Here is an 18,209-nt window from a genome sequence, read left to right as displayed (position 1 = left end):
AGCAAGTTATCCGCCACCATCATGTTTGAAAACGACCTGGATCCTAAGCCAGAGAAGCTTCAGATCTTGAAACTCTAGTCACGGCGGCACGACGCCGAACACCAAACGACGGTGGTACGACCTTGAAAGGCTTCGCACCACCAAAATTAGGGCTACATCTTGCTGGATTTGGATGGGAAAGATGGAAAACGGCGGCTTGTTGTTCTGGTTTAGTGAGAGGTTGAAGCACGTAGGTTAGAGAGAGAAGCACCCCCCAAATCTTTTATGAAATTTTAACCCATCGCATTTTCAATGAACAAAATCGCATTTTCAATGAACAAAATCATTACATCGTGCGAAAAATGAATTCTTCATCAACAACCGTGGTTACTATTTTAACCATTCGTGGAAATTAAGTTCAAAAACTAACATAAATTCTCAGATTGGGTGGAACTAATGTTGTGTGAATTAAAAAAAATGGAAATCGCACGTTGAATAGATCATACACAGTGGCGAAGCCTAGACCCTCACTCAGCTCAGGGGATGCAAATTTTTTAAATGACAGAACTTAGTCATATTTCGTATTATATTTTTTAACCTAACTACATATGATTTCTTTAAATCCATACATTTTTTTGAAATTATTTAAAACTACATAAATGTATTTTAAGTTAAGAACAACACTTGCTTCAAAAAAGAAAAGTTAAGAACAATACACAAAACATCTTAAATAATGCATATAAATTTTGTCCATTTTTCAACTATAATTTATAATTACTCTAAAAAAACTATAATATATAGATTCTAATATTTCAATTTATGTGAGTGTGCGTGAGATTTATAGTTATGTTTAGTCTCAACCCAAAAAGTGTTATTGAATATGAAATATATTTTAAATTTCCTTAGTTTATACGACACAATTATCGCAATGTGGTGGTAAAAACTACTAGATATAAACCCATGACATAGCTAATTTTATGCGAAATAAAGAAGAAAAATATTCAGAAAAAGCAAATAATATTTAGCTCATTTATGCTAATAATTAGTATTTATTTCCTTTTTTCTGTTTCAAAAAAGAAAAAAAGAAGAAGATAAGATAAATGCCAATATTAGCATTAATGAGTTAAAGAAAATGAAGGGACTGAAATGAAATAAAAAAGATGGCAAAGCCTAAATCATAGACCTGGTGGAGGGACTTTCACCAACAAAAGGTGAAAGGTTGAGGATCAAACACACACAACAGCGGGTTTACAAGTTCAGATTCTGTGCAACTTTGGTGCAACCTACACTACAAGAAATTTGCCATATAGCAACGGTAGCCTTTAGTAACCGCAGTAAAAAGCGTTGCTATAGATAAAATATAGCAACTGAAATTTCAAACAGGGGTTGCTATAGGTTGAGAGAGAATGAATTTATTTTATTTTGTTTTAGTTAAAAGTACAATAGTTAGTAGATTTAAAACTTTAAGACTTTCATTTTCCTCCATCCACGTTTTACTACACACAAAGAAAAATGACCACACATTTTTATCTTCATATTCTTAATTTCTTTCCTTTGCTCACGTGGCAGAAAGTTGTAGGGCACTTAGTTTATTACTTCCACTTCTCTACACTAGCTGAACTCATCTTCCTCATTCATACGACCATCTCTCACCATCTTTTTCTTCTTCCAATTCCATTTTCCGGCAACCACATGAACCGGTGGAAGATATGAAAACCATTTTCGAGCTCCTTGTCACATAGGCTTTCTATTGGATAGAAGAAATCAACATTTGAAACAATTCTATCGGAACCCATTCTTTCTCATTCACGCGGCTCCACATTCAAAGTTGCGGTGCCGGAGAAACCGCAAAGATTGTGACCCTTTTAGCTTCAAGGGTGAGTTTTCCTCCTTCCATAATTCTTTAGTTGTGCTTAAAAATATGAAAAACACAGTCCTTGTTTGAAATTCTCATTACTCTTTAAAAAGAAAAGAAGTAGAATCAATTGCTTTTGGTGATTCATTGGAATATTAGGTTCAATTAAATTCCTACCATGATCTGTTCTGCTTGTGCCTGAACATCCTTTAAGTGAGGTTTAATTTGCTTCCACTATTAAAATCCAAACTTTAACTTCAAGGACCTAAACTAAATCAATATTGTAGTAGTTTAAAACCCATTATGGAGCTGAATTCTAAACTTTCCTTGTATTCTGTCACAATGTGTTGCTGGAAATGTTGTTATGACTTATGTCTTGTCCATCTTGTGCGGCTGCGATAAAGATTTGGACTAGGACATTACTCACCCAACTATCAACGTTCTGTACTTGCGGTTAAAGTGTATCTGGTAAAACGCTAAGGTAGGGGTAATGAATTGTATTAGTGTAGATTTGGGTTGATTGTTTGCTAAATTACTTGCGTATGATTATTTGATTTTTGTTGATATGAAACTGCTTGATTGTACTTTTATGACATTGGATTGTATTTTGTTAGATTGATTGAGTACTACCTTGCAATAGAGTCTGACCACTATTGTGAACCCCTATTGTGGTTTATCTTGTTGGTTCTATGTATAGTCATGCGTCCATTTATACATTAAGTCGTAGGACTAATTGTTGAAATGTGCATATGTTCCGAATTTAATTTGTAATGGTTGGAATTTGATTTCGATTGACATCGATATGATTAAAAACTCTTGGTTCCTGTTTGTGTTGTCCTTCGGAAAATAAATTCCAACCAAAATCATAGTCGTTGTTGTTTGACAATATGGATCGCCTTTTTAGGAGATTAGCAAAGTGTGAGGAGTAGGTGTGTGTGAGGCATGTGCCAATGGCTTAATGAGTAGCTACATTGATCGCCGGTAATCCCTCTGGACAGCATATCTAATTTAACCCTCCACTAAACTAATTCGGGATCAATGCAGAGCACTCTAATGAAAATTCCGAGGAGTACCATGATGGTTACTACCATTTGAGGACTTGTTAAATTATGAGTTGTGCGTCTTGATTGCCATATTGACAAACCTTGACAACATTAGTCTCCATGGAGCGGTGTCCGTCTTAGGGGTCAGCATGCATACTCAAATAAATTTCTTTTTTTTTTTAAACTACTACTGTTGTATAAATGATTTAAATATACATAATTGGTTGTTTATTGTTATATGTGTCCCTATCTACTTTGACATGTACCTTGTCTTACCTCCACTCTTTTGTTGTCTTTTCTTCTTTATTGATTTGTTTGTGAGTAGGAGACTTGGATGACATTACCATTGGCGGGACTGAACCGGACAATTTATCCCATACTCGTAAAGATGGTTCAATTGTTAATGTACATGCTGCAAGAATTATTGTAAGACTTTCTTTCATTCATTCCTTTTTTGATTCTATAACTTATACTGAAACTATATGTTAAATCAATGAAATTGGACCCCAGGTTGTTGTATAAAATTGAATTCTGACCGTAAGAATTGAAACTGGTTCAATTGTTCTGTTTTAATTGTTCTAGTGCAATTGTTCTGATTGAATTCTGTTCTGAAGTTTGTTTTAAATTAATGAACTTTGTTTTGAATTCTGTTCTGAATTCTGTTCAATTGTTCTATTTTAATTGTTCTGAATTGAAACTGGTTCAGTTGAGTGAGATGGGATTAACATTTATGTTCTGATTGTGACATAAAAATACCCTTTTCAATTGTTTTGATTGTCATATTAATCCGCAAAATTTGCTTACCCATTTATGTATTGCTTGCTAGCTGCCCATTTTTGTCTTAGTATTGTTATGATGATAAGCTGGACTGTTTGGTTGTCTATTTTTCTTTGTCTGATAATCAATTATACTAGCATGGCTTAAAATGAGTTTCTAAACTTGAGCAGCCAGTTGCACAAGCTTCAGCAACCGGTTGCACCATTTGCAAACCTTATAACCGGTTACACTTTATTGTGCAACCGGATGCTATGTTAAAAAAGAAAATGTTATAAAATTGCCCGACTATGTATAATTGATTATTGTGAACCATTCGGTACTGGCGTATGCTCAATGATGATACAAAAACATAATAGAGAAGAGATATACAGAATGTGTATAATTAGAACAATGGGAAAATACTACTAATCTCTAGGAATGAAATATGATTAGAACCTGAACAAATAGTTTATACAATGTATAAAATAAACTCAGTTATGAATCAGATATACTTATGATCAGAAACATATCAGATATATGTTCAGATAATTATATTCAGTTAAGTTGTGGCTGAGAAAAGCTCCAGATTATTCTGGATAGGTCCAGCCCGAAATGGAACCTTCACGACGACAAGAGGAGTCCTGCTCTAGCCTCAGATAGGAATTTAGCCGGTTTATCAGAGCGAACGTATTCGGGGTTACTCCACTCGAATGTATTCCATATTGTTCATTGCTGCTGTGCGTTGCCGCGGAGACAGTACAATCCTTGCCACTTTTGACTCATTTTACTTACGATAATAATTTTTCTTCCTTGCAGACGAGTTAGTGAAGCAGCTTGGAATTACTTGGAATTACTGATAATGTCAGAGGTGAGATTCATTATTCTTATCTTACCAACAAGATTCTTAAAATGTAAACAAGGATTCCTCATACAAATTTGTTGAAGTTTCTTGTTTAGCAGAAGTGGACTTGCAACTCTCTTCTGTCATGATGGCTGGAGTATACTTAATGCTACTAATTTAGTTTCTTGAAAACAAAGTGGCCATAGAGCATGCTTTTCCTTTTATTATTATGAAAACCATTCTGGACAATTTAAAGAGTTTATATACATGTCCAATAGCTTCCTAATGAAGGGAGTGATATGGTTCTGTCAATTCCTATGCATCAGCTTTTCACTTGGAACTCCTTGTGGTCATTTTTTTTAAGCAAAAGTTGAACTGTATTTGCTAAAAAATTTATATTATTCAAGACTGGATGGAGTACATATTTATTTGTGAATGGTGAAAATTGATGTTCATATCTAAACTACTAGATCAAAATAGGCAGCAAGGGTCAGATATTTTTTTCCTCTAATGGTTCAAATTCTGTTGAAATCTTCAATCACTTATTTACTTTTTCTGTTTGGGTTGTTCCAGGCCTAAAGGAGGTCGAGGTGGAAGTCCTGCCATGCTGAATCGTGACGCCGGGTAAGTTTCTGAGATCAGTAGTGATGAGTATTCTGTTTATTTTTTTTAGTGAAATCTGTAAATTTAACTTGTTACATATTAACTGAACTCCTCGTTTGTTATCCATCTTCGAAGAAAAAAAAAATCTCTTTTTAAAGCAAAATAATCACTTTTATATCAGTTTCTTGTAAAAAAAATTACTTTTTTAAAACAAAATAATCACTTTTGTAGCAGTTTGATTAATATTTAAAAAAAACAGAGAGAATCTAAAAGAAATACCTAACAAATGCTTAAAATCATAAACATTTTTTCAGTAGCTTCTTAGAAAACTACGTAGACAAGAATTAGCCAAAGAGGCTCCTTCAAACAATAAACCAAATCAAAATCGCAGAGGCGGAAAATACGTAGAACAGATTTAAGGCTATATGAAGAAAAGTAAATTACACCAACTATAGAAAAACAAAGTTATGGCTAAGCAATATGTAATTCTCAAAAAGAAGATAAACTAATGCAATACTAAAAATAAAATGTTATGTTTTACTAGACTAGACGGTGTCATTGATTCAAAGTTGGAAACTTTGATTCAAAGTTCCTCTTTATTTCAAATCTAAAATCAAAATAAAATGGGTTTCAATAAAATTTAGGAAGAAGCTTTCTTAACATCTTCCTAATCACAGGTTGAAACTCGTGTTGGGAAGATTCTTCTCCGTCTTCTTCTGGAAATTTGTTCAAATCAAATTCGTAATCTGCTTCTTCGTTTAAATCAAAATCCCATAGCACTCTTGGTAAACTTTTAAGTTCTTCGTTGCCATTTTTTTCTTGTATCTTTTTAAACACAGCTTCAACCATATCTTGAAAATTTTTCAACTCAAATTGATAATCTTCTTCGGTTAAATCATGATCCATTAGAACTCTTGATGAAACTTCTCCTTCGTCATTGCAAATTTTTTCTTGTATCTTGTCAAATGAATCTTCAACTATTTCTCCTTCTCCTTCACTTTTTTCAAAAGAATCTTCCACTCTTTCTTCTTTTTGAATATTCATAGAGTCTTTTATTTTTGCCATCAGATTTGTTATTCTAATTTGCACTTAAATTTGCAACAACATTACAGTCTTATTTATATAATTTCTACTCTCACTTATATGTGGCAAAAGTTTGTTATTAAAAAAAACAAAGTTTAATTTTTCATATACGACGGTTTCATTATTATAGGTAACAAATTACGTTAATCTTTTAACAATAATATAACACATATAACATTTATTAAAAAAAATAATAACAAATATAATAAAAATTCTTTATTAAAAAAATAATTTTTTTATCTTTTCAATAACAAAAACAATAGAACATTCTTGCTCCCAATTATATACTGTGATATATTATTATTATTATTATTATTATTATTATTATTATTATCATCATTATTAATAATTTTATTATTATATAAATATAAATAACAAACACCACTTTGTCAAAAAATTAACGCCTCTCAAAAAAATATAAATAACAAAACACCACTTTCTCCCTCACATCTTTCGTTATTGTTATAACAAACAGATACATAACAAAACTCAACGTTTTCCTCATTCACCCATCAATCAACAATCGCTCATACCAAAAATCCATTCATCGTTCATCAATCTAACTCCCAAACAGGTCCCCTAATCGGTTCCTAATCTAATTTCCAAATTCATTTGCCCTAAATCTTCACTTCATGAAACAGCTTATCGCTAATCTTACTTTGCTGCCGCAAACAGGTTCCTAAATCCTTCTCTTCGCTCGGCCCGTTGCTCACTTAGCTAATCTCACTTGGCTGCTGCAAACAGGTTCAAGACTCTTTTTCTCTCCTTCTCTTGTTTTTATGTATGCACAATTTGAATGCCTATCTGTTAAGGTTTTGATTTTTCTTTCTTGGATTTTGTCAATTTGTTTGTGATTTGGGTTGTTTTTATAGATTTATATGTTTTAGTTAGTGATGATTTTTTGGCTGTCTTTTACAGTTGAATCCCATTCTTTGTGTTCTTTGCTTCATATTGCTGTTTATAGAGCATACAAAAGTTCTATAGTAGTGTTACTTAATTTATGGTCCTGTTCATGTGCACTTTTACATATAACTTGCTTCTGTTATGCACTTGGAAGAGTCTTGTGTTAACAAGATTGATTACTTCCTTCCCCTCCCTTTCTCTTTTATCTATTTCAGTTAAGTTTTCCGAATGGAGAATAGAGGATGGGTACATGATCCGACAAAAGAAAGTGAAGAATATATCCGAGGGGTTAACGAATTTATTGAATTTGCTTTTAAAAATTCAGAAGAAAATGGAAAAATATTGTGTCCTTGTATAAAATGTGCTAACTACGATTCACATTGTCGATCAAGTGTTTATGAACACTTAACTGATCCACGACGTGGATTCCTTAGACGTTATACAGAATGGATATTTCATGGCGAGAGACCCACAAATTCAACTGGCACAACTAACCAACATTATGAAATGGAGCATGACATGGACGGGTTACTTCGTGATGCTTTTGCAATGCCTACTTTAGAAGAGACAATTTCTGGTGAAGCTGAAAGGAATCCAGAAGTAGGAGAAAATGTGAAGTTTTACAAATTGGTGAAAGAGAACGAACAAGTTCTTTATCCAAACTGTAAGAAGTATAGCAAACTATGCTTTATGGTGCATTTGTATCATTTAAAGTGTCTTCATGGGTGGAGTGACAAGTCCTTCTCTATGCTATTAGATTTATTGAGAGATGCTCTACCAGAAGGGACTGTTTTACCAGAGTCATACTATGAAACAAAGAAAATGATTTCAGGGTTAGGTTTGGGGTATGAAAAGATCCATGCTTGTCCTAATGACTGCATATTGTATTGGGATAAACATATCAAAGATCAAGTATGTCCAAAGTGCGGTACTTCAAGGTGGAAAACAACAAATGAGGATGTACAAACTACTGGAAAAGAAACTTCTGAAAAGCGTAAAACCTTACCCGCAAAGATCCTTCGTTGGTTTCCTTTGAAACCGAGGCTGCAAAGGTTATTCATGTCATCTAAAATTTCTGAATCGATGAGATGGCATCATGATGGTAGAGTGAATGATGGGTCTCTTAGGCATCCAGCCGACTCACTTGCTTGGAAGGAGTTTGACTCTCGATATAAAACATTTTCTTCAGATGCTCGTAATGTTCGATTAGGGGTTGCTTCTGATGGCTTCAATCCTTTTAAGACAATGAGTATAACCCATAGCACTTGGCCTGTCATACTAATTCCCTATAATCTTCCTCCTTGGATGTGCATGAAACAATCATTCTTCATGTTATCCCTACTAATTCCAGGCCCTAAAGGTCCTGGAAATAATATTGATGTTTATCTACAACCATTAGTAAAAGAGTTGCAAGAGTTATGGTTTGATGGAATAGAAACATTTGATGCCTACAAGAAAGAGACATTCAAACTCCATGCTGCTGTAATGTGGACTATTAATGACTTTCCAGCATATGCAAACTTATCTGTATGGAGTACGAAAGGTCAGTATGCTTGTCCATGTTGTGGTATTGATACTTCCTCTCGATGGTTAAAGCATGGTGGGAAATTTTGTTACATGTGTCACCGACGTTGGTTAGCGCCTGACCACAAGTGGAGGTTGAATAGTAAAGATTTTGATGGAACAAGGGAGTCAAGGGGTCCTCCTAAAATACATGACGGGATTCAAATTTCAAGGCAAATAGATGAAATCAGAGAGGATGGTTTAGAGAACGGGGCTGAACCTTGGAAAAAGAAAAGTATTTTCTTTGATTTGCCTTATTGGGAATACAATGTATTGCGTCACAATCTAGATGTGATGCACATTGAAAAAAATGTTTGTGATAATATCATTGGTACATTGTTAAACCAAGAGGGAAAATCTAAAGATAATTATAAGGCACGGGCTGACCTTGGAGATATGGGCATAAGAAGTACGCTGCATCCACAACCAAGTCTCAAAAGTAGTACAATGCTTCTTCCTAGAGCATGTTATCAAATGAGTAACAAAGATAAAGATGCTTTTTTGAGTGTCCTCGGGAATGTAAAAGCTCCGGATGAATGCTCATCAAACATGTCACGTTGTGTGCATCTTAAGCAGCGGAAGATATTCGGCTTAAAAAGTTATGATGGTCATGTTCTGATGCAACAACTTCTTCCAGTGGCTTTAAGGGGTTCATTGCCGGATAGAGTCATTTCAGTTATTATTGAACTTTGCAATTTCTTCAAGCAAATATGCTCTAAGATACTTAATGTGGATTTTCTTGCACAATTAGAGTCTCGAATAGTTTTAACACTTTGTCAATTGGAAACAATCTTTCCTCCATCGTTTTTTACCATTATGATGCATTTGGTAATTCTTTTGGCATCTGAATCCAAGGTTGCTGGACCAGTACAATATCGATGGATGTATCCTATTGAGAGGTATGGATTCATCCTTTTAACACATCATTTTAGTTAAATATCTTAAAAAGTTATTATTGATGCTAAGCTAAAACAAAATTTACTTTCAGATTTCTGCTCACTCTTAAGTCATTTGTACGCAATAGAGCACATCCAGAAGGATCAATTGCAGAAGCTTTTTGTGCCTATGAATGCTTGACCTATTGTTCACATTATCTATATGGGGTTGAAACTAGGTTTAATAGACCTAGCAGAAATGATGATGATGATGATGATTCCACATTGAAAGATGGTGCGACCTTTCTACATCCTGTTGGAAGACCACTAGGAAGGAAAAAACAACAAAAGTTCCAGTTAGGAAAGCGCAAGAGAGTGAAAAGAGCTAAGCTTGATGAAAAAGAGTTAATGCAAGCTCATAGATATATTCTTTCCAACTGTGACGCAGTCGCTCCATTCGTAGAGTAAGACACTAATCATATTTCACTTTTACACTTATGTGTCCATTGTTTTTACTCTTATAATTATGTTATCATTATTTTTAGAGAACACATTGGACATCTTAAGAGACAAGCTCGGCCGCAGCGGCTGTCACAACTTGAAGTCGATAAACAACATAGCAAAAAATTTAGTGATTGGTTTCGAGATAGGGTGAGCGAGAAATAATTGAAATCTTTAAGATTATATGCCTTTTATTTAGTGTAGCTAACTATTTTTATTGAATTATTATAGATTCATCGCTTGGATGAACAAGGGAGCCAAGAAATTACTCATGAACTTAGATGGCTAGCGCGTGGACCAGTTGAGGTAGCAAGGAGATACACCGGTTACACCATTAATGGTTTTAGGTTTCACACTAGGAAAAGAGAGAGATATTTGAAGACACAAAATTCTGGAATAGTTGTAAGGACAGAGACCTCAAATGATGAAATTAATTATTATGGAGCAATAACTGATATAATACAATTGGATTATTCTGGAAAGTACAAAGCTGTGCTATTCAAGTGTGATTGGATTGATGTCAAGAAAGGTGTCAAGAAAGATAAGTTTGGGATGACACTTGTGAATTTCAAATTCTTGAAACACACTGGAAAAAATCTTTGGGATGACCCTTTTGTTTTTGCATCACAAGCCAAAAAGGTATTTTATGTACATGATGAGAGAAGCAAGGACTGGTCTGTTGCTCTAGATGCAAAGGTGAGGGATGTCTATGACATATGGGTGATGAAGATTCTAATGACGTTGAAGAAATCAATGAGCAGCCAATACACAACACAAGTGAAACTACTCAAAATGTTGATGCTTTCATTGCGGTTTCAGTTCATGAACATGATTTCTTTGAAGTTGATGTTAATAATCAGATTGAGGAAGAAGAGGAAGATTGGGAGAATATGTTTTAGTGAATGTCTTGATTCTATATTATGTTTAGTGAAGGATTTGATTCTATATTTTATCATTCCCTTTGTATTTTATCGTCATCATACTATTGCTTTTTATGTTGATCAAAATGTTTTAGTGAATGTTTTGATTCTATATTATGTTTGGTGAAAGTTTTGATTCTATATTTTATCATTCCCTTTGTATTTTATGGTCATCATACTATTGCTCAAAATGTTTAGTGAATGTTTTGCTTTTTGTATGCAATTGGACTTGACTTATTACTTTTTATGGTCGTCATACTAGTGCAAGTTTGTGTTCATCACTCACTTAATTTAAAGTATTGCAGCAATGGCAAAGAAGAGAAAACTGAATATTGGGAGTCGTAGGTTAAAAGACTCGAGCCAAGGAACTAGTGCAACTCATACAGCCTCAACTCATGCACAAGGAAGTAATGTTGAAGAAACTCATCCAACCTCCACTCATGCCCAAGGAAGTAATGCATAAGAAACTCATATAACCTCAACTCATGCCCAAGGAAGCAATGTTGAAGAAACTAGGCCCAACCCAAGTCATGTGGAAGTTGTCACACATGAGTCTGAAGATTCCTACTATATTCCTTCAGATATAGAAGCAGAAGAAGAACTAGAAATTAATAAAGGTTTCAATTATATATAGTTTCTGTTTTTGTAATTTATTTTATATATTGTTTATGTTTGAATTATATAACATCTGTTTTGCTTGTAGATGTTCAACCCAAGAAAAAAAGAGGCCCAACAAGAATGTATGATGTGTGGGAAATGAATCCTAAAAGTTATATAGTTGTTAAGATGGACAAGCGCGGTCGATTCATTGGTGACGAAGGGTCGACTCTTACTCGTTTCATAGGGAGTTTGGTTCGAAGGAAACAATATGCTCCAATTAATCTCACATCTTGGAAAGATATGCCTGCTAAGAATAAGAATGACATGGTTTTGCAAATAGAGGTATTATATTAACAATATATTTAAATAATTATGTACCCAATTTATTTTTTTATCACTAATGTTGTATTTACTTAACACATCTATATATGTGTAGAAATTCTTTGGGTTTGATCCTCCTATGAATGAGACTACAAGAGAAAATCTGATACATGAGATGAATATGAAGTGGAAACAATGGAAGTGTTCTATAAAAGGAAAGACATTTGACGCAAGTAAAACGGAAGAAGAAGTTGCAAATGCTGTACTAGATTCTCGAGTTGACCGAAGTCAATATCGTGAATTGGTTCATCATTGGTTTTCTGAAGAGGCACAAGTAAGTCAAATTTAAAAGAGATATTATCATACTATAAAAATCTTCGAACTTGGTTCCTTCTTTCGACTAACATTATGTTGTATCAATTGTAGAAAGAAAGTAAAAAGAATAGTCAGAATCGTAAAAGATATGAAGATATTCATTGCATGGGTACAAAAAGTCTCCCAAAATTGATCAATGAGAAGGTTAGTTAATATTTGAACTTGTAATTGAATAAATTGTATTTATAAAACAAATTACTTATAATTTCATTTGTTTGGTATTAGAAAGAAAAAGCCAAAGGAGTGTCGCCCACACGCAAAGAGATTTACATTGATACACGTACTCGTAAAGATGGTTCAATTGTTAATGAACATGCTGCAAGATTTATAGTAAGACTTTCTTTCGTTCATACCTTTTTTGATTCTATAACTTATACTGAAACGATATGTTAAATCAATGAAATTGGATCCCTGGTTGTTGTATAAAATTGAATGTTTTATAAAATTGAATTATGACCGTAAGAATTGAAACTAGTTCAATTGTTCTGTTTTAATTGTTCCGAATTATGATGCCATTCAGGTGGGGAATTTTGTTATTTATGTTGGCCTCATTTCGGATTGTCTTGTCATGATGCTATGTGTTTTTATTGTTGGTAAAATTGAACTAGCTGTTACAAATAACTGATATATTCGAATGAGCGGTCCCCTATTCGAATGACCATCCACAACCATTACTTTGATCCTGCTTATTCTGTTTTAATTGTTCTGGTTCAGTTCTAATTTAATTATGTTCTGAATTTTGTTTTAAATTAATGAACTCTGTTTTGAATTCTGTTCTGAATTATGTTCAATTGTTCTATTTTAATGAACATTTCTGTTATGATTATGACATAAAAGTGACCCTTTTCAATTGTTTTGATTGTCATATTAATGAATTATATTTTAAAATGTATTCTTATAATCTATATATCTTATAATTTTTCAGGAACAACTAAACAAATATAATAATGAGGTAGAAACTTCTCAATCGGTTGGGACACAAAGTCATATGCCTTGGAAGAATGACATTTATTCTCGAGTAAAAGGAGCTGAAAAGAGGGGACATGTGCGTTGTATAGGCAATATTCCCAAACCTAAGAAATCAAAAGCTTCTTTGTCTGAAAATCAAGAATTGAGGGTTGAACTTAAGAAAATGCGAGAAAGTCAAGAGAGGACAAATGTGTTTATGGCAAATATGATGTCAGTGATACAAAATCGATTATCTCAAGAAGATTTGAATGATATTTTACAAGCTGCAAAACAGGTATATTATATAATTGATATTTTACTTTTCGAGTTTAGATTTCGAATATTATGATAACATGAATTAAGTAGAGTTTGTAACATATTTTATTTTTATTTTTAATAGGCCACAGATGGTGCTAGTACTCCAAACCAGATAAATTCTTGAAGTCAATGCAGTGATGAAGACAGAAGAGAGGAAGATTAGAAATTGATTTTATCTTGGATATGTTTAGGCTCAATCTAATGTTTTTTTGATTTAGTATCTATTTTTGTGTTGGTTATTATATAAAATTGACATTATTTTGTTATTTTGATATGTTTGTAAGACTTACTACTTTGATCATATAATTAATTTTTTTTTACGTTACCTTAAATTTTGTGTAGTGCAATAAAAAAGTATTGCCGAATATATTATTTTTTTGGCCAGGAATTATTGTGAAAATTTTATTATTATTAAAAAATATTTATATTAGGGTGAATTTTATTAAAAAAAAAAAAGAGAACCTATAGCAACGGACATTTTGGTCCTATACCAACGGATATGGAGGTTGACTAAAGCTATTTAATAGGTGTAAAATGCCGTTGCTATAGCTCTGAAACCTATAGCATCAAGCTAATTTTCCGTTGGTATAAGCTTATGAGACCTTTACCAACGGCTTTTGAGACCTTTACCAACGGTTTCTGCCGTTGCTAAATGGCAAGTTTCTTGTAGTGCTACAATTTCAGGGTGTGCAAGTCCTACTTCCAATACAATGGAACTGTGGTTTTCAAAATCACAGGGTGTGCAGCTGCATAGCCTCACTGTAGGGTAGCTCCGCCCCTGATCACACACATTAGTAACGTTTATATAGTGGGATTGTACCTCTAACGGGGTGCATAATTAAGTGAACAAAGTAAGCACTAAAAAAATAAACACTAGAAATATATATATATATGTTATACCCTAATTTTGGACCTAAAAATACTAGCTCAATTCCTTTTTTCTTGTATCTTCATTTGATATGTCTCTGATCAATTACATCTTTCTCTGCATTTTATTTCAATATTACTTGCAAAATTTACATAGAAGGGTATTTTAGTCATTTCCTGCATTCAATTCATTTTAATCCTTGAAATTTGTTTGAGTCTTTTAAATTGGTTTGTATAAGTCCTTGTTTCAATCTCATGTCAAAATTCATTTCAAAAATATCAGTTAAGTCATTTTTTTAGTCAGTATAGCCCCTAGGGGCATTTTAGTCATTTCCTGTGTTAAAATTTCTTTCAATCTTTTAAAAATTTGTTTGAGTCCTTTCAAATAGTTTGAATAAGTCTTCATTTCAATTTTATGTCAAAATCCATTTCAAAAATCGTATTTGAGTCATTTTTGAGTCAGTTTTGCCCCTAGGGGCATTTTGGTCTTTTCATGTGTTAAAACCCTGTTTAAAATCTAAAAATTGTCTCTGAGTCTTTTAATTCGCTTCTATGAACTCTTGCTTTAATCCCTTGTTAAAAAATCATTTTAAAAATTGCATTTGAGTCGTTTCGAGTCATTTTAGTCCCTAGGGGCATTTTGGTCATTTCACATAAAATCTCTGATTCATTTTAATCTGCTTTGTTGCTTTTAATCGTCTCGCTTTACGTTAATTTTCAATTTACTTTTTCAGTTCAATTTTAGTTTAATTTTCATTTTGGTCCTCGTACTTTTGTTATTTTCATTTTAATCCTTTTTAAGTTTGTTATAGTCAAAGTCAAGGTTTGTTACAAGTCAAGTGCCACGTGGCATCACATCATTGGTCCAAGCATTCCCACATCACCTATAAATTCAACTCACCTCACAATTTCTCAAAAAAAACCATTAATTATTTTACACATCCACAAAAATCACAAAGCTTTTTCTCTCAATTTTTCCCTCCCATTTTCTCACTTCTAACTAACTTTCTCATCCCTAACCACCTCCATCACCACCATAACAAACTCAATCACCACCCTAACTAACTTCTTCAACAACCTTCAACCATCATCATCTTCATCCATAACAAACCTCCACCACCACAAACCTCTTCCAACCAATTTCCACCACCATAAACCACCACCATCTTCATCATTCAACTTCCATAATCACCACTTCCTCCACTACTCAACCATCCTAACCACCTCCATTTCCGTCACAACACCACCGCCACCAACCTTCCAACTCCACAGCCTTCACCAATCCAAAATCAAAGTTCCAAGTCGCAAAACTCCGAAGCTCACAAAAATCTGCGAATTCGAACAAGGTTACGACGTAATTCGTTCTTCCCATCGCAATCACTCTCTCCAAAAACGCAACAGAAACAGAACAATCTCCGCCGCGAACCGCCGCAACTGAATCCAACGACTCCGATTCAATCCAAGAAACATCGTTACCATTACAATCAACCGCCGCAAATCTCAAAATCTTCATTGTCTATCGCTCAATGTACAGCCATGTAGAATCCTTGGCAAAGAGGATAAAGAAAGGCGTGGACGAGATCAAAGGTGAGGGAAGATAGAATCCAGTTCGAAAAAGGGAAGGTTGAACCATTAAGCAGAAGCTGGATCAAATCGTGAAGAACAGCAAGAAGGAGAGGACGAGGCTGAAGCCAAGTTCAAAGGAACACGTCACAAAACCGATCGAAACGAAGAAGAAGGGACTCGAAACTGAGCGCATACTCAGTAAGTAATCGCTTGATCCTCCATTGTTGTTGTCCTTAATCTCAGATTCACTTTCCTATGTTCTTTTTCTTTGAAATCCGAGACTGTTATCGAAATTAGCATGAATTTGGATGTGTGAAACAATGGAAATTTTCTGAATCAAAGGAAGGTTGGGGGGCGATGGTGTTTTCTGGTAGCTGCAAGAGAAGGAGAGAGTAGGTGAGTGAGAGAGAAGAGAACACACGTTTTGTAAAAGAGAAAAGGAAGGGAAAGAGGAAAGAGCAGCCACGCTGCTTGCTTTTGTGTAACTTTTGTTGGACCGGTTCGGTTGAACCGACCCGTTCCTGAACCGGTCCAACTTTCCTTGATCCATTTCTTTTGATCCATTTCCATGGTTGTGTGTGGGCTTGGGCCTAATTCTCTTGCAGATTTCGTTTTGCTATCTTTTCCTTGCTATTTTGACACTGACTGTTGATAGTTACACCATTGTTTTACCATTTAAAAAATTTTCTAAAAATTGTTCAGTGATTTTCTTGATATTTTTGATGAATCTTGATGTGTTCACGTGTTAAGCATTGATCAAAGCTATGAGGAAATAATTCGTTCTTGTTAACTCAATTCTTTTTTCTTTTTTCTTTAAAAATCTTGTTAAAAACTTCCAAAAATTTGTGAACTCTCTTGCAATCATTTTTGGCACTTGAAACTTGTTTCTTATGATATTTTGGCCTGTTAAAAGATGATAAGAGTTTGTGGAGAATTCTCTTGTGATTTTGTGTCACTTCTTGTCAATTTTTGTGAAGCTTTTGTATGCTTTTGATTCTAATATTTTGCCACATTACGTTGATACTTAATATGCAAATGTGTGATGTGTTTACTTCTGAAAATTGTGTTTGTTTGGATATTTTGAAAGTGCAAATTGTGAATCTCTTGTTGTGTAAGTAATGTGTATTGTTACAATGTGAAATAATGTGTAAAATGGATTTGAAAATGCACTATAGGTCTTGGCTCATATTTGTCTTTATGATTCTCATAATGTGGCTGGAATAACCCCTTTGAAAATTACCATTGATATGAGAATTTTAAGTCTTAAATTTGCCTCGATGTTATGGCAATCTTTCAAGTCCATTTTCCCATTTTTTGCTAAAGTTTTTTTGTTACTTTTTGGTTGAGTTTTACCCGTTTTGTTATGCAATTTCTACTTGCTTTATTTTCCATATTATATCTTGTGCTACTAACCATTTCACTATGTTTCATTCATTTCCATAAGAGCTTCATCCTCCCTCTCCTATTCTTAATCTTCATTTTCTTGCAATTTACAATTCATGCAATACTTAGAATGTAAAAACTTAGGACTTTTTGTACTTTACTTTCATGCAATTTAAATTCCTTGTAAGACCATAGAATGTATCTAGGGTATGATGTAAAGGACAATGGACTCTAATAATGTACACCGACACAAGTACCGACACATGCACACACATCACTTTAGGTATATAGCTAGAATATGCATGTTTAGATGTATGTCTAGGATTGTATGTTTAGATGAATGTTTAGGCTTTATACTTAGAAAAATCATTTTCCAAAAAATATGAACAACTTCACTCAAACCATTTTCAAAATAAACCTTGGGATCAAAATCCCATTGTATTTTCTTTTTTCATTTTCTTAATCAAATCTCAATGAATTGTAATCATACTTGACTTTTTTCCAAAATGACTAATTCAACCTCACAATTTCATAATCTCATGCCCTTGAGGCCTCTCTTCTCTCATTCTCCAAAATCCCATTTTCAAACTTAAAATCAACCAACAAAAATAAAAACATTTTTGGAAGAGAACTACGGTGGATTTGATCCCTTAAACGGGTACGTAGGCAAGGAACAAAATTCCTTCAATTCAACTAAAATAAAAATCCAAAAACATTATTCTCCCTCCAATTCTTCACTTAGAAACTCTTAGGCCTAATATCATCTTTCAAAATAGCATTTAAAAATAAAGCGCGCGCGTAGAAATTAAAGACGGTTCCTATAGGATACTATAGTCGTTATGGGTGCCTAACACCTTCCCGTAGCGAAAACAACTCCCGGACCTCGATTCTCAAGGGTTTTGCTTACTT

The 18,209-nt window shown here is 33.8% G+C and overlaps 1 protein-coding gene and 1 pseudogene across 2 annotated transcripts; both read left to right on the top strand.

The window, feature by feature from the left end:
- The first annotated feature begins 1,600 nt into the window (after positions 1-1,600).
- Positions 1,601-10,901, top strand: LOC146937922 (uncharacterized; annotated as a pseudogene). Its single transcript, XR_015029988.1, has 10 exons — positions 1,601-1,856; positions 2,239-2,315; positions 3,203-3,303; positions 4,450-4,501; positions 5,048-5,098; positions 6,836-6,904; positions 7,279-9,525; positions 9,615-9,965; positions 10,047-10,152; positions 10,234-10,901. The product of XR_015029988.1 is annotated as an uncharacterized LOC146937922 (transcript).
- LOC146937921 (uncharacterized) lies at positions 10,902-13,776 on the top strand. The gene is made up of 7 exons (XM_085752011.1): positions 10,902-11,539; positions 11,626-11,864; positions 11,959-12,177; positions 12,270-12,362; positions 12,444-12,548; positions 13,144-13,461; positions 13,567-13,776. The coding sequence occupies exons 2-7, from the start codon at positions 11,661-11,663 to the stop codon at positions 13,606-13,608; spliced, it is 981 nt and encodes a 326-aa protein (XP_085608137.1). The 5' UTR covers positions 10,902-11,539; positions 11,626-11,660; the 3' UTR covers positions 13,609-13,776.
- The last annotated feature ends 4,433 nt before the right edge of the window (positions 13,777-18,209 follow it).

The sequence above is a fragment of the Medicago sativa genome, chromosome 3 (assembly GCF_051527215.1).
Source record: "Medicago sativa cultivar Bolivia chromosome 3, Bolivia_mono, whole genome shotgun sequence".
NCBI lineage: Eukaryota > Viridiplantae > Streptophyta > Magnoliopsida > Fabales > Fabaceae > Medicago > Medicago sativa.
This window is presented reverse-complemented; position numbering and strand designations above follow the sequence as displayed.